We start from the raw sequence: 17604 nt of genomic DNA, 5'->3' as shown, positions 1-17604 counted from the left end.
TACATTTTAGAACGTTGGGCTGATGAACAAACAGCCACATGACCTCCGACGAACACTCCGATTGGCTGGCTATTCAAAGCTCGAGTGGCTCTATCAGCACAACGCAATGTTGTCAGTAGCTGCCGTGACAACGGAGCTCGCTCCATAAAAACAATATTCGAAGTTTTGCCTTAACTATTTTACCAGCGTGTGCCACAAGACCATACCGTTCTAAATTTTCTTGAAAAGCTGTCAGTGCTATTATATGATACAATATCAGTACTTGTTGCATTTTCAATTTGTGTAAATCCTATCATGAACTGTTTTTAGCCAGAGTACGGCTGGGGATTGACTGCATTGTTTAAATGGAATGTTAGCATATTGGCAGTTATTGAAAGTTGTATAATGGAATAATCCCTCTCTAAGATTGTCTGGCTGGCTAGCAAGCTAACGCACCTACAGTGCTGATACATTCTCCGCATTCATTATTTTACACAATCACTACTGGCATACTATAACGCTATTGATAATAGCCTACACTACTGACTCATTTTAGACAAGGGGTGGGTACATCCGTTCTTGTCCTTTATCTTTATCGTTTTTTGTGTCATGTTCAAAGTGGTGTTGACTTTTGACTGATATTTAAATTAAATATTTTTTTTCTAGAAAAATATTCAGACAGTCGAATGAACGAGTGGCAGAATACAATATTGATACCACTTACGAGAAGAAAGGGTCCTCGTCAAATACCCCGAGAAGATTGTTAAACATTTCCACGGGTGTTGGAAAGTGAAGTATGAAATATCTATTTTCTGTTTCAAGCTATGAAGCGGCTCGTACGACCCGGTGTGTGACAGCCCCTGGTTACTATCGAAACTTGCTACATTTTAGAACATTGGGCAAAGTAAAAATATATCCTCCAAACACCGGCTTCGAGGCGTGCCAATATATTCTCCAAACACTGGCTTCGAGGGCATTATCACTTAAATGGTCTATGTTTGAGCTGCTTTTGAAAGCAAAAGCCGAATTGAAAACATTGGAATTTTTGGAACTCGATGTTCATAATAGCTATCTATGACTGATGGTTTGGTTAGCTAAACTAGCATGTCGGTTTGTTTGGTTACCAAGACAACTACTGTAGCTATCTACTATAAACATGCTAGCTACTTCAGTGGATGTTGAACACATTTCTACCCGCAAATGAACACATTTCTAGCAGTAAATGTGTGGAATTATAGCCATGGTATAAAAGGGACAATCAACTAGGGGCAACAGAGCCACTCACAACCCATCATTGAAGGAAGCCGTGGGACAGGCCAAATGGGCCACAGATGCACCCATGTCCACAATGCTGAAACTGACCTAGAAGAGAGGAAAAAGAGAGAGAGAAAAAAAAACACAAAAATAATAATAATACTATCATTTGTGTGTGTATAAAAATGTGTAGATATGTGAATGAATGATTTTTGGTTTCAACCGCCGTGTCTTTATGAGATGCAGAGTAGGTGAACAGATGATCTCCACATGTGTAGTTCCCACCGCGAAGCATGGAGGAGGAGGTGTGATGGTGTGGGGGTGCTTTGCTGGTGACACTGTCAGAGATTTATTTAGAATTCAAGGCACACTTAACCAGCATGGCTACCACAGCATTCTGCAGCGATACGCCATCCCATCTGGTTTGCGCTTAGTGGGACTATCATTTGTTTTTCAACAGGACAATGACCCAAAACACACCTCCAGGCTGTGTAAGGGCTATTTGACCAAGAAGGAGAGTGATGGAGTGTGGCTTCAGATGACCTGGCCTCCACAATTCTGTACCAAAATGCAATGACAGTGTGATCGAAGCTTATACCCTTAGACGCCTTAATGCATACTTTAAAATTATATTATGGGAGCTAAACATTTAAAAAAAAAAAAAACTTGTCCCTTCAATATTTTTTTTAGAGAGTACTAATGTTACTGTCTTCACTACAACAAAAACATACTTAAATTAATGTAATTTTGTCCTTGAAACATTTCATTGAAATATTGTAGAATTCCATTCATCCCTATGGAGGACTGCTCCTAGGTAGGGAGTGCCAATACAGCCGACCGGAGCCTCATAGCCTCTCAATGGCCAATTCATAGCTTCAGCAATCCAGGGTTTGGTTACCTAGGCTACCCCATTGGCTCAGAGCAAAAACGTAACCTTTTAAAAAAGCAATAATCTTGTCTGCTTGTTTTAGTCAATTCTAAAACTAACATAAGCAAATAATTAAGTAAGCGTAATATGGTATCGACACTGAGGCTACTCTCTGATCTCCTGTTATTGAGCAAGGTACTTAACCCCTCACAAAGTAGAATATCTGCTAAGCAACTATATTAAACATACATGGTCAACCCTCAGTCTAGAGAGCTACTGGGTGTGCAGGCTTTTGATCAAGCCCTGCTGAAACACATCAGAGACTGTTTTATCAAGGTCCGGTTGAGCAGCTAATTTCTAAAATGTGGTTCGTTAGAGAGGGACAGGAATAAAAGCCTGCACACCGATTAGCTCTCCTGGAAGATGGTTGACCACCCTTGATGTAAAACATTGCAACATTCCTTATTATTATGTGAATACTGACTAGGACTGTGTAGGTCTAATACATTTTTATACATACAGTATTTCACAAAAGTGAGTACACCCCTCACATATGAGTATATCTTTTCATGTGACAACACTGAAGAAATGACACTTTGCTACAATGTAAAGTAGTGAGTGTACAGTTTGTTTAACAGTGTAAATTTGCTGTCCCCTCAAAATAACTCAACACACAGCCATTCATGTCTAAACCACTGGCAACAAAAGTGAGTACACCCCTAGGTGAAAATGTCCAAATCTTGCCCAATTAGCCATTTTCCCTACCGTGTCATGTGACTCATTAGTGTTACAAGGTCTCAGGTGTGAATGGGGAGCAGGTGTGTTACATTTGGTGTCATCGCTCTCACACTCCCTCATACTGACTGGTCACTGGAAGTTCAACATGGCACCTCATGGCAAAGAACTCTCTGAGGATCTGAAAAAAATTATTGTTGCTCTACATAAAGATGGCCTGGGCTGTAAGAAGATTGCCAAGACCCTGAAACAGAGTTGCAGCACGGTGGCCAAGACCATACAGTGGTTTAACTGGACAGGTTCCACTCAGAACAGGCCTCACCATGGTCAACCAAAGAAGTTGAGTGCACGTGCTCAGCGTCATATCCAGAGGTTGTCTTTGGGAAATAGACGTATGAGTGCTGCCAGTATTGCTGCAGAGGTTGAAGGGGTGGGGGGTCAGCCTGTCAGTGCTCAGACCATACACCGTACACTACATCAAATTTGTCTGCATGGCTGTCATCCCAGAAGGAAGCCTCTTCTAAAGATGATTACACAAGAAAGCCCGCAAACAGTTTGCTGAAGACAAGCAGACTAAGGACATGGATTACTGGAACCATGTCCTGTGGTCTGATGAGACCAAGATCAACTTATTTGGTTCAGATGGTGTCAAGCGTGTGTGGCGGCAACCAGGTGAGAAGTACAAAGACAAGTGTGTCTTGCCTACAGTCAAGCATGGTGGTGGAAGTGTCATGGTCTGGGGCTGCATGAGTGCTGCCGGCACTGGGGAGCTACAGTTCATTGAGGGAATCATGAATGCCAACATGTACTGTGACATATTGAAGCAGAGCATGATCCCCTCCCTTCAGAGACTTGGCCGCAGGGCAGTATTCCAACATGATAACAACCCCAAACACACCTCCAAGACGACCACTGCCTTGCTAAAGAAGCTGAGGGTAAAGGTGATGGACTGGCCAAGCATGTCTCCAGACCTAAATCCTATTGAGCATCTGTGGGGCATCCTCAAATGGAAGGTGGAGGAGTGCAAGGTCTCTAACATCCACCAGCTCCGTGACGTCGTCATGGAGTGGAAGAGGACTCCAGTGGCAACCTGTGAAGCTCTGGTGAACTCCAAGCCCAAGAGGGTTAAGTAGTAGTGCTGGAAAATGATGGTGGCCACACAAAATATTGACACTTTGGGCCCAATTTGGACATTTTCAATTTGGGGTGTACTCACTTTTGTTGCCAGCGGTTTAGACATTAATGGCTGTGTGTTGAATTATTTTGAGGGGACAGCAAATTTACACTTATACAAGCTTTACTCACTACTTTACATTGTAAAAATGTGTCATTCCTTCAGTGTTGTCACATGAAAAGATATACTCATATTTACAAAAATGTGAGGGGTGTACTCACTTTTGTGATATACTGTACATATCGATATTCACGCAATAATAAGGAATTCCCTCGACCACAAATTGGGGAAAGAAAGAAAAAATCCCATTGACCCCCAGTGTAAAAGAGCCAACTTTGTTGTCAATTTTTTTGTTATACAGAAATAACAAAACAATCAGAAAAGCTGCTATGTACATGTAACCAGGTCAAAACCCCTGAAAATGTCATCTTGTTTTCAAGCCACAGTAATACACATTTTAGACCAAATCTTCATCAGCCCCCAATGACGATGCATTGAGTAGGGTGCTCAATTGGAAATCAATCCTAAAACATACCTTCAAAATAATATTGTGACAACGTGCAACCCAGTCTCCTCATAGCCACGCAGCAAAATTTGCCTACATTTAGGTTAGTGTTTATATATGCATTTCACACTATGTTGAGGTAAAAATCGGAGTATAATGCTTGTATGGATGTCAACCAAAACACGTTTATGGCATCTTTACCAATCAACTGCATTACCATTAAAAATGACTGAATACCACCACCGACTTCTGTTTGCTAGCTAATGCTAACCGTCGTATATGAACAAGAGATAGCATTAAGCGGTCAGGTCTTAGAAATCTGAAAAGGGACAACTTCTACATGTTATGCAGCGAAAACAGCCAAATATATCTAAATCGCACATTGTAGACCTGGTACAATAGATCATTTATGACGGATTTGAAGAATATCCACTTGTTAGATCGGATTTGTTGAATGTGCGCCAATCTGGCCAATAGAACGTCTGCATTCCATTGCCTACTTCACTGCTTCTATCAAAATTTGAACGTTTTCTGATCAGTCTAATTTGCACAGGGTGAGGTGAGGGTTATCGAATCAGGATCAAATCATCTGATCTTCTCGAGCTCATTGATGATAGAATGTTGAACAGTGGAGCATTGCAAATGTAAGGAAGTCGTCCATAAAGTAAAAAGGCCAAACAAACTTTTCATTACAGAAAGTAATCTCAAAGCCCATAAAAAGCAAACAAGCAACACATTTACATTTCAATGATGAGGATGGAGATTTAATGTCTCTAGTTTATCTGGTAACCGAGCTCCTCTTCTGGAGGCAAATTATGAAACAAACTATAAAAGTAAACTAAAAACCCCTACATTAAACCCTGTGCTTCTAATGATTAATAAGCCATGTAGTCAAGTGTTTGTCAGAAGGACTACTGTAGCGCTCATCACACAAAAATCTGAATCCTCCTGCTTGTAGTTGACAAAAGTGACCCTTTGTCTAAATGTTTAGTAACAGCTGACTGTAAGAACACCAGGCTCTCTGGGAGTGGGTTTTGCTACCCGACACTCTAGCATGTGGCTGACTGATGTAAGGAGGACCATCTGCTGAGAGTAACCAACAGACCCTTGAAGCTCACCATCAACATACAACACACACACATGAGCGAGCGCACAGTCACACACACACACAGAAACAGAAAATAGACAGACGTGTAAAATCATACGTGCTCGAGCATATATATGACAGAGAACACACCTACTTTTTTTATTTTACCTTTATTTAACCAGGCAAGTCAGTTAAGAACAAATTCTTATTTTCAATGACGGCCTAGGAACAGTGGGTTAACTGCCTGTTCAGGGGCAGAACGACAGATTTGTACCTTGTCAGCTCGGGGGTTTGAACTTGCAACCTTCCGGTCACTAGTCCAACGCTCTAACCAGGGTGGCCTAGTGGTTAGAGCGTTGGACTAGTGACCGGAAGGTTGCAAGTTCATTTTGTGATGCACACAAAAACACAAATACAAGGCCATATAAATAATAATTCATTCAGAAAAAAAGAAAATGGGAACATTTCCAAATAATTTGCCTTTAAAACCTGAGGTATGCTCACGCTCACAGTGACATTTCACTAGTACACGGGCAGCCTGGGAGTACGAGAGCTAACCACGATCCTCCATCTCTTTCCAAGTCTACCATCTGCCCCAGCCCACAAATAGAGCAGCAGTCTGGACCTGGCCAGCGCTCAGCCACCCCACTGCCCAGACAGTAATACAGAACACTGAGCTCTATTTGTGTACTGTGACTCACCTGACTCTCACTGGCGGATAGGTCAGCATTATAAGTCATTAAAGCTCTATTAAGAACAAGGAAAATAGATCTGACACATCTGAGGAAGCTGAACAGCCATCTTATTGTCATAACATCTCCTGAAGTTTGCTGACGACACAACAGTGGTAGGCCTGATTACCAACAGTGACGAGAACTCCTACAGGGAAGAGATGAGGGTCATGGTGCCAGGAAAACAATCTTTAATTCGATGTCAACACTATGAAGGAGCTGATTGTGGACTTCAGGACACAGCAGAGAGAGCATGCCCCCATCCTCATCGACAGGGAGAAGAGAGGGTGAAAAGCTTCAAGTTCCTCGGAACATCACCGACAATCTGAAATGGTCCATGCACACAGACATGTTGAAGAAGGCACAATAGTGCCACTTCAACCTCAGGAGGCTGAAGAAATTTGGCTTGGCCCCTAATACCCTGACTACACCACTCGTGTCATGTGCGCGAGCTTTGCAAAATAAATTCAGAAATCTATTTTATTAAATTATTGCACCCACTGCTCGTGCGGGCCAACGAGCGTCTCTGTTGCCAAGGGCTAAAATAGAAGTCAGTTCAGTTTGTGACGCAGATCGCCTATCTCCTCATTGGTTTATAGAAGCAGGTACCCACGTTCCATTTCCTCATAGGTTATACCCATGTGGTTGACTGAAAGACAAACGAGGTCGGTGGCGTTAATGCACCTAATTTATGAAAGTTGCCAATCGCAATATAAAGTCCAGAGAAGAAAAAGGGAGGAGAGGAGAGGAGGAGAGAAGACTAGAAACGATTCGGTTTACCGTTTTATGTGTGGATTAATTAATTGAGTAGAAGACCTTGCACATTTCAGGTAGAATAACAACTCAATGTTTATAATCCCAGGACAAATTAGCTAGCAAATTGCCATAAATGTTTAATGCTTTCGACCTGTCCCCAAATTAATGTAATTGGTTCAGAGTTTGTTTTGATATTTTAACCTGCGTGTGGTGATTTCGTTTGGTGTGGGGGGACAAAATACACTTAAGCATGATGGCGCACGCGTGCAGCCGGTTTGGGTTCTGTGTAAGACCCTCACAAACGTCTACAGAAGCACTATTGAGAGCATCCTGTCGGGCTGTATCACCGCCAAACCTGGACGACACTGGGCCAATTGTGCGCCGCCCTATGGAACTCCCAATCACGGCCAGTTGTGATACAACCTGGATTTGAACCTGGGTGTCTGTAGTGATGCCTCAAGCACTGAGATGCAGTGCCTGCGCAACTCGGGGGACCCAAAATGTAGTAACCAAAAAAGTGTTAAACATATCAAAATATATTTTAGATTTGAGATTCTTCAAAGTAGCCAACCTTTGCCTTGACAGAATTGCACACTCTTGGCATTCTCTCAACCAGCTTCACCTGGAATGCTTTTCCAACCATCTTGAAGGAGTTCCCACATATGCTGAGCACTTGTTGGCTGCTTTTCCTTCACTTTGCGCTCCAACTCATCTCTATTGGGTTGAGGTTGGGTGATTGTGGAGGCCAGTTCATCTGATGAAGCACTCCATCACTCTTCTCCTTGGTCAAATAGTCTTTACACAGCCAGGAGGTGTGTTGGGTCATTGTCCTGTTGAAAAACATGATAGTCTAAGCGCAAACCAGATGGGATGCCGTATCGTTGCAGAATGCTGTGGTAGCCATGCTGGTTAAGTGTGCCTTATTCTAAATAAATCACTGACAGCACTGGCCATTGTTCATTTCAAAATTCTTCCAAGCTCTGTCAAATCATTGCTAGACAACTATTTTTAAAAATGGACATATTTTGAAGCAGATTTAAGTCAAAACTATAACTTGGCCACTCAGGAACATTCAGTCTTTTTGGTAAGCAACTCCAGTGTAGATTTGGCCTTGTGATTTAGGTTATTGTTTCTGCTGAATTAATCTCCCAGTGTCTTGTGGAAAGCAGACAAAACCAGGTTTTCCTCTAGGATTTTGCTTGTACTTAGCTCCAGTCCGTTTCTTTTTTATCCTGGAAAAATTCCCCATTCCTCAACAATTACAAGCATACCTATAACATGATGCAGCCACCGCTATGCTTGAAAATATGGAGAGTTGTACGGAGTAATGTGTGGAATTGGATTTGCCCCAAACATAACACTTTATATTCAGGATAAAAAGTTAATTGCTGTGCCACATTTTTTGCAGTATTACTTTAGTACCTTGTTGCAAACATGATGCACATTTTGGAATATTCAGTACAGGCTTCCTTCTTTTCACTCTGTCAAGTAGGTTAGTATTGTGGAGTAACTACAATGTTATTGATCCATCCTCAGTTTTCTCCTATCACATCCATTAAACTCAGTAACTGTTTTAAAGTCATTATATTCCCTGAGCGGTTTCCTTCCTCTCCAGCAACTGAGTTAGGAAGGATGCCTGTGTAGTGACTGAATGATACACCATTCAAAGTGTAATTAATACCTTCACTATGTTCAAAGAGATATTCAATGTCTTGCTTTAAAAAAAAAAAAGTCCCATCTACCAACTGCCGCCCTTTGCGAGGTATTGGAAAACTTCCGTTGCCTTTGTGGTGTTTTAAATTCACTGTTCGACTGAGGAACCTTACAATTATCTGTATGTGTGCGGTACAGAGATGAGGTAGTCATTAAAAAAGTATGTTAAACACTATTATTGCACACAGTCAGTCCATGCAACTCATGATGTGAATTGTTAAGCAAACTGGGGTATTATGTATAGGCCAGTGACAACAAAATCTCAATTTAATCCATTTTAAATTAAAAGTGGAACACAAAATGTGGAAAAAGTAAAGGGGTGTGAATACTTTCTGAAGGCACTGTAGCCTGAGAAACATCAGGTTCAAACAGTCTATTAAACAGGAATCAGTCTACTAATCAAGGCTTTTCTTCACCGGGGAGAATATTTATTCAAATTTAACTCAAACACAATTGATCAACGTTTGATACAGCCAACAGACAGTGCACATTTTCTAACTCCTGTCCCTACTCATGGTGAGGACAGGTGGATTTAGTCCAGGACCAAAGTTTCCTCAGTTCAGACAATTCTATTGGTCCGGGGAGCTGCTGGTTCAATCAGGGCACAGGACTTCCCATGAGCCTCTCCTGGCGGAGGGACATCAGCCTGTTGAGCCACAGCTCCTCGGCCTTCTCCTTGTCCAGGAACAACTAGAGGAGAACACAGAAAGGAGTAAAGGACACTGGTTAGACACATATGGGTAGATAACAGAACACACAAACAACCAGACATGGAAGTTATAGGGGTGACTCACTGCTGTAAGTCAATTTGGATGAGTGAGTGTACCAAACATTAGGAACACCTGCTTTTTCAATGACAGACTGACCAGGTGAATGCTATGATCCTTTATTGATGTCACTTGTTAAATCCACTTCAAAACAGTGTAGATGAAGAGGAGATGGGTTAAAGAAGGATTTTTAGGCTTTGAGACAATTGAGACATGGATGTGTGTGCCATTCAGAGGGTGAATGACAAAATACTTAAGTGCTTTATAATGGGGTATGGTAGTAGGTGCCAGGCGCACTAGTTTGTGTCAAGAACTCAACGCTGCTGGGTTTTTCACACTCAACAGTTTCCCTTGTGTATCAAGAATGGTACACAAAGGATTCCAGCCAACTTGACAAAACTGTGGGAAGCATTGGAGTCAACATGGACCAGCAACTCGTGTATATGTGGCTTGCACAGCGTAACCAATGGAATAATCCCAAAAGTGCAAACCCCACTCACCAGGAACTTCGGACAGGCTCAATTGAACGCTCAAAGTATTTAAAAAAAAAAAACTTTTTGAACCCAGGTCAGATTAGCCATGATGGGATACTACTGGGGCTGCATGGCTGTGGTGAGTGACAGAAGTACCCTCACCGGACAGTTTATTAGGTACACCACCCTGTCAATGGACCCGTCCTGCCTGGTACAGGTTGTAGAATCCATGGCGCAAAGAATTCGGGCTATTCGAGGCCAAGGGGGGTTCGGGTGTACCTAATAAACTGTCCGGAGATGTGTGTGTCTAGTATATGTATGGATTATTGTCTAGAATGGATCATTTATTTTCCCCATTGAATATCATGTGCAGCACACTAAGAAGTAGGAACCCAAAATTCCCTGGTTATCCAAAATCTTTGTTAGAATTTTGAAACCCTACCAAGAGGCCTACATTCTCTGCCTTGATAAGAACATTTGTCAAGGGAACCATATGATTACAACCCACTTAAGGCAAATGGAAGTGCAGGTTTCTATTTTTTGTTTTCTACAATTTGGAGGTTAAAGACACCCTAAAGATCCACAGCAGCCTTTCACAGAGCACGGGCCGCCTGACAAAGAAAAACCCCTTCAAAAGACAGATCACCTCCATCTCTTCATATCCATTGTCTCTGTGTGTATATAATGACGTTTGATTTATCCAACGTGAGTCTGATAGCTTAGGAGAGCTAAATATGCAGTGTCTGGTGTGTAATGGCCTTGTAAATCACTCATCTCTCACCTTAAACACGACGATGCACAGACACACACGGCCTAAACCACAGTATGGGGTGTACACCGTTCGCTGTGTGTTATCTAGGGTTCGACACGATGACTAGATCAGCCCCCCCCCACCCCCATGGCCCAGGTTCTGGGGAGTCGCAGCAGTAACGAGTTTGAGATGACAGTATCTACAGTAGGGGTAATGGGGAATCATTATTCCTGATTGGCTCTCCCCCGCCTGGGGCATATTGCTGCCATAGATCAGGCTGTCGTGGGCTTGATCTGTATGTGTCAGGGCTAACTCACTTTCCCCCGCGGTGAGATAAATGACTCCACACAGCTCTTCCAAGGGGGGTAGGGTTTAAAGTTAGGCTTCATTTCCTATTCTAAGGCCTGACTCCGTGTGGATGGAAATGTTTGATCGTCATGGGGTAGGTGTGTGTGTGTGTGTGTGTGAAAGATTCTGAGGGGACATGTGTGGGTGATAAGTGGGCCCAACACCGTGAGACAATCTCTGCAATACTCCAGTAACCTTTCATATTCCTCGGTGTGTGTGTGTGCATTTGTGTGTCCCAATCAGAAAAGAGTGCGTGTGTGTGATAGGGGAGAACTTACACTGGGGTGTGCTAGCGTGTCGCTGTCGTTGTAGCGGATTGTGGTAGGTAGAGAGCTGACGTCTGTTAGGAGCAGAGGTGGGTCGTCCGGTTCCTGCTCAACTTTCACTGACTCGGTCTAAAAACACATACAGAATGCCAGTTGATCTAACATTACACAAGGGCTGCAAACTTTCCAGGTTCTCCAGATATCCTGGTTAGGGGATTCTAGACTTCCTGCTTATTCCCTCCTAATTCCAGGAATCGTCTAGTCGGCATTTCTGGAAAAACCTAGGCATTTTGGGAAAGTAACCAGAATTTTGGAATTCTACATCACACCAAGTCAGATTACACATATCAATCACATGGTATAGTAGTGTAATATCCCATTTATTCATCACATCAAATTGTCTGACAAGAACAGCAAATGTGCTGCTTACACAAACAAGCTAGAACACCACTAGTGCAGAGCAATGACAAATCCAGCAGATGCAGTTTCGTGTTTGGCCAGAAGATGGCAGTGGGAGTATAGGTCTGAAGTACTAACTGGGTCTTCTGAGCTGTGTGTGTGTGAGCGCAACTTTGTTTAACACATTCATTTCCTGCAGCTGGGAGGGACACTGTTTTTCTTTGGTGTGAATAAATAAAACCTAAAACTGAGGAGAGTGTATGTGAAGCCTGATGGAAAGGGTTAAGAACTTGACTTACACCCTGTATCCTCATTATTTTATTAGGGCCTCTATTTGAAGATGCCGGGTGTACATCGGTGGCTAATTGAGTGCTAACTGGAGAGGGCTGCAGGTGTTTGGCCCCTGGGAGCCTCCGGTTAGGGACTGTGCTTCTGAGCTGAGGACCCTTAACTACAAGAAGTATCTCAATTACATTTAAACTTTGGTCATTTAGCACACGCTCTTATCCAGAGCGACTTACAGCCTGTCACACCACTTACACGGGCCAGGTAGAGCCGTGATGAGTGAACGAGAGAGAGAGATAAAGAAAGAAAGAGCAACAGCACAGAGCGGTAGACACAGGTCCCGGTCTCAGTGCCTGGTGTAATCTATCAACCAGCTCCACTTGGACTGTCACCTTTTAGTCCTAACCCTCCCAGGATCGGCAATGATTGCCAACAAATCTAATATCCTCCACGTTTTCTCAGACAGGAGCATTTCAATAATGACTTCTGTGCTTCTGCCGCTGTGTCTGTGGCGACACAGAGAGAGGGCGAGGGACAGAGGCCCGCCGCAGTGGCTTTTGTGGCGGCCGAGCAGATCAAAAAAACAGTCCCGGCAGGCCTCCTCTCTCCTCCTTAACAAACGGATGGAGCAAACGGCATTGAATGGGAATGGTTTAATTTGGGTCCGGGAGCCGCCCTCGGACAGATGGAATAAAAACTGGAGGGGGGAGGGAAAAATCAAATAAGAGAGTGAAAGAAGTGAAGGAGGGAGAGAAAACGCACCTTGACACCGTCTCGAGATGATTTGAAAGCCTGGGGAACAAAGGATTCGCTCTCAATGGCCTCAATGTCCTTTATCCTTCGCACTTGCTCCGCCAGCGACGTCCCCTCTGGAAACAGAAACACAGAAAGAGAGCGAGAGAGAGAGAGGAGGAAGAGGTTAGCAGTGTTAGGGGGGGAGAGGTCACACACACTGGGATTTGTTAGTCGCCCTCGAGTCACGTTGACACAGCAGGGACATCAGGGGAAGTGAACAAAATTACATTTAGGATGCTTGACTCCAGGTTGATGTCCAGGTTCTCTGGTAGTAATGCTCTTTGGCACCTGCTAAGAAATCTCTGATGTGACCAAATCTCTGTATTATTTTAAAGGAGAGATTAGATAGGGGGTCTTGACAGAGGTCAGGGCTGGGGCCTACCTCCATGAAAGAAGACAAACAAACAACAGAGAAGGTTGATCCATCCCAAATGACACCCTATTGCCTATATTGTGCACTACTTTGACCAGAGCCCTATGGGCCAAAAGTAGTGCATTTGGGATGTACCTGAGGATCACAGTATATTTAGGAAAACTATAATTGTGATATATTGGATGATCAGTCATTGCCTCAAAAGCCCTGTCTATGAAATTAAGAGTAGTTTCATTTCACCAGGCTCATCCCTCAGCTGTTTACCAAAACAGAGGTGGGGTGTCCGCTATGTTATTGTTTCAACTGTTGATTCCCCCTTTAAGCAAACCTCAGTGAGCACAGCAGATTCTCTTACAATGAAACTATTTAAAGTGTGAAAAAATCTAAATAAATCAAAATGGTACGCATCAAATTAAAAAGACGTAGGCGGAAGGCACATTTTTGATTTATGAACGTGTCTGGAAAGGTAGGAGCTGTAAGAGTCTGAACAATACTTTTCTTCTTTCGCCTGTCAATCTCTCCACCAATCAGTCAATATTCATCCCTCGCTTACCTATCCTTTCATCCTCCCCTGCACACTTCCATCTATCTAGCTGTCAATCTGAGAGACACTCCTGTCTGAGTTCCATGTAGAAGAGAGAGGTGCACAGAGAGAGACCTCCAGTGAGTCTGCATATGCTTCAATAACAGAAGCTGTGACTACAGTACCTGGTAGGGAAATTAAAGAGTTTCAATGAACAGGTGTGGGCTGTAATGGCTCACAATGAAAAACACAGATGCGTAAAATCGAGTGCGCACAAGAACACACACACGGACAAATACACACACTCACACCAAAGACGCACCATTTTGAGCTAATGACAGGAATGAAATGCATCCATTAACTGTCACAGAGAAATTGTCACAACAGATCTTTCTGGGGCGCGTGTTTAATAAATAGATTCATATTTGTTCTGGTTTTCATTTGGTAAATGTGAGCGGCACAGCAACACAGACACACTTCTCAATTTTTGCCTCAGTCCACACTGCAGGCAGGCACGCATGCGTGCACACACACAGTGAGGTAAAAGTAACAAAATAGGAGGACATAATGTTGTTCAAACAAACTTTGTTTCCATTTATATTTACTGGGATAATTGGACAACTGACTGACAACTGGAATTAAGCCTTCCATCCATGACAGTATGTCTTGTTACGTGACGAGAAGAAGAGAAAGAAAAATAGATGTGGCTTCTCCAAAAATAGTTATTACCATGAATGTGCAGCAAGAGGGAGATCGGGAGCGCCGGCCCAATATCCTCCTGAAGACTGTGGCCTGTCCTTCACATGACAGCCACAGCATCATCAGGAGTATTGTGCGCATATGTGTGTGTCCAAGTTTGAAGGAGAGACAAATCCCTCAACTGGTCAACCATGAATCCCGTTTATTCAATCAGTGAACGATGAATTCACCCTTCGCACTCTGAGGTAAGAGTCTTAATAAAGGACACACACACACACACCGCAGCCCCCTCCCACCCTATCTGCCCAGATATATCAATGACAGCCCGTCGAGCAGGTGACAGAGTGGATGGACGAGGCCCACGGAATCCATTAAAGCCTCATACTTTTTGACAAACACATTATTGGTAGATAAAATGACTTCCATATGCGGTTTGACAGATGTCAGTGGGGAAAGATATGTATTTCATAGAAAAATTAAAAATAATGGACTTTGAGAGAGAAGGCTGAGACCAGATACAGACCAGACAAAAATCAATACCCGCGCAGGCCGAGCAGCAGAGTGGAGAGCAGAGGGGTCAAAGTTAATATTGAATATTGACACATTATCCGGCTAATTAATTTAGCGGCATGACTCAATTGTCCCCACATTACTGGTAGGGCTCGTCTGTCGGCGATGAGAGAAAGACAGAGAGAAGCGAGAGGGGGACATAAAGAGACAGGAAAAGACTAGAAAGACTGCCTTCAATGTACAGCACGTTAACGACGGCTCAATATTTTCATTCAACTGCAGTATGATTCTCCATACAGTTATCCATCCAAAAATGGCTGTAAACAGTGAAGTAGGCCTTTAAATGGTTTTATGACCATTATGAGTGACCTGTTGGGGGTGTCAAACCAGAATGATCAATACACTAGACCATATTGAGAGTCCTTACATTTTTCATCCTTGTCTTCACTGGTTATAATGAGCTTAATAATGGTTAGTGATTGATCTGCCTCTTAGGCTGTGTGTGTATGTGCATGTGTGTGTGTTAAGTGTGTGGGACGGGCAGAAAACACTTGCAAACTCATTACCAAAATTAGTCCAACAGCATCCTGATGAGCAACCTGGAATCAATAGCGTATTGTGCCCTCAAAATAGCTGTTTGTCTACTTCATTGATTAAGAAGGTGGAGAGGAGAGAAAATCAGTAACACCAATGAAAGAAAGCAGATTTCCTGAGCCATCCGGGACAAAGTGTGTGTGTGTGTGTGTGCGTGTGTGTGTCAGAGAGAGAAAGAGAGAGAGAGGGAGAGCAAGATGTCATTTCTGCTGCAGTGACAGAATCCAAACGGAGGATAGCGCTGTTTTACTCCAGATTTTTACAGTGCCAGACCGTTTGTCAAGCCTTGTGTCAATCAGTAACAGCGAGAGCAGAATATATTGCTGCTAATGATTAATTCCAGTAATTGAGCGCATACCTCGCAAGCTAAATTACGACGGCACTCATTTTGCCCGAGCAAATAAATAAGAGAAACGAACTGTACGTTGTGTCGAGGTCGGTCACAAATTAAAAGTACATTCAAAAAGGTGCTTTGGAGTTATATTTGCGGTAAGACAAGCAAAGACCACCCTAATGGTGACATTAAAATAAGAAATAAAAAATGTGAGCGGGTTAAAACGGCAAAAAAATGTGACTACTGTTGACATGGCGGATGTAGTTTGACAGAGTAGAGCTGGCTTCGGTTGGGATGGCTGGCGCTTACCACAGGGAATGATCCTACGTGGTCCTGTCGGTCCAGAGCAAGACCCCTGTTGTTTCATAAAATAACACTGTATTATCACAAACATCATTAAAGAAATTGCATGTACAGTACTTACAGCAAAAGACAGCCAGACAGAAACACACAACCTCCCTCATCAGTGTCCCGGCTCCAATGAGTACCAGAGTCCCCTACCCCCTCCCCTCTTATCACTGCAGTAAAATATGTAATTCAATGCTCAATTTAGGGGAATCGCCTCGCATTCGATTTTTTTGTTGCTCGCTAATTGATAGAAATTAAGGCATTAATCATGCCACTAGCCATCAGTCAAGCTGCGGAAGATGAATACAAACTTTCATAATAACCACCTTCCCCATTTTAGGGCTCATTATCATACATTTTTAATGCAATTATGCTATTCTTTTACACTGAGCTCATAAATTACCCGCTCTTTTGTTGCCGGCTTGGCCTAGTAAAATCTAAAGTAATGCTTTGTAGTCTGATCTTTAAGGCAATTACTGGCTTCTTCAGTCTTTCATCTCCCTGCATTTCCAATAACCCTCGCCTCCAATGATTTATCCCTGCCACAACACACACACACACGCAGATGTACACACACAGTCATGCACATGCACACAGAGAGACATACACAGATACTGTACACACACTTTTACTCACCTCTGTTTACCCTCTTCCTTACCGGTACGCTAGGGTAACAGAGCAACCGGAGCAGCTATGTTCCTATTGGTGGATCCCCTGTGGGTCTTGGCCTACCTGTGGGTTGCTCTTGTTGTTTGCGTAACCTCACGCTAAGCTAAGTACACTGAACACACGGTTCACTTGGCATCAAACAGTTCATTTCATTCAGCGCTAGGGGGCATTGAGATAGCTATACACTGAAATACTGTAGCACTTCCTTACGCATCAAAGTGTTCCTTCTTGAGGCCTAAACATGTTGTTTAATACATGACTGGGTCTGGGATTATGTCCAAACCAAATTGGATGAACACTGATCTTCTCAGTCCGAAAACATCCAAGTTATCACTAACCCAAAAATCCACGTTCAAACCAAATGTCCGATTATTGAAATAAAGCAACAGTGGAGCAAAACCAGGCCAACTGTACAATGTTCATATATCTGCCCGAACTCTGAGTTTATGCATGAGGATACATATCAATTCAATAGAATCTTAAAATCCATTAACCAGCATTCACCCTTAAAAGACACATTTTTAATCTATCCATCTGGCCCTGTCTGTTTGGGAGTGTCCCCCAAAGTGAACCCCCAGTGATTTAGCTTAGCTCTTCATCAGTGTAAACCAAAGCCATTGTGTGTGTAGGTGTTAGTAATGTGTGCGTACACACGCACACGTGAGTGC

The 17604-nt window shown here is 43.0% G+C and overlaps 1 protein-coding gene across 1 annotated transcript in view; it reads right to left on the bottom strand.

The window, feature by feature from the left end:
* Positions 1-9208: 9208 nt before the first annotated feature.
* rsrc1 (arginine/serine-rich coiled-coil 1) overlaps positions 9209-17604 on the bottom strand; it is a 233330-nt gene continuing 224934 nt past the window's right edge. Inside the window, exons 8-10 of the mRNA XM_024444418.2 lie at positions 12854-12960; positions 11420-11536; positions 9209-9492 (exon numbers count right to left, since the gene is read on the bottom strand). Of these exons, the coding sequence (XP_024300186.2) occupies positions 9400-9492; positions 11420-11536; positions 12854-12960 (317 nt within the window). The 3' untranslated portion in view covers positions 9209-9399. The remainder of the gene's footprint in view (positions 9493-11419; positions 11537-12853; positions 12961-17604) is intronic.

Source organism: Oncorhynchus tshawytscha, linkage group LG14, assembly GCF_018296145.1.
Source record: "Oncorhynchus tshawytscha isolate Ot180627B linkage group LG14, Otsh_v2.0, whole genome shotgun sequence".
In the NCBI taxonomy this organism is placed as follows: Eukaryota; Metazoa; Chordata; class Actinopteri; order Salmoniformes; family Salmonidae; genus Oncorhynchus; species Oncorhynchus tshawytscha.
The sequence above is the reverse complement of the archived record's forward strand: the minus strand, read 5'-3'. Positions and strand labels throughout refer to the sequence as shown.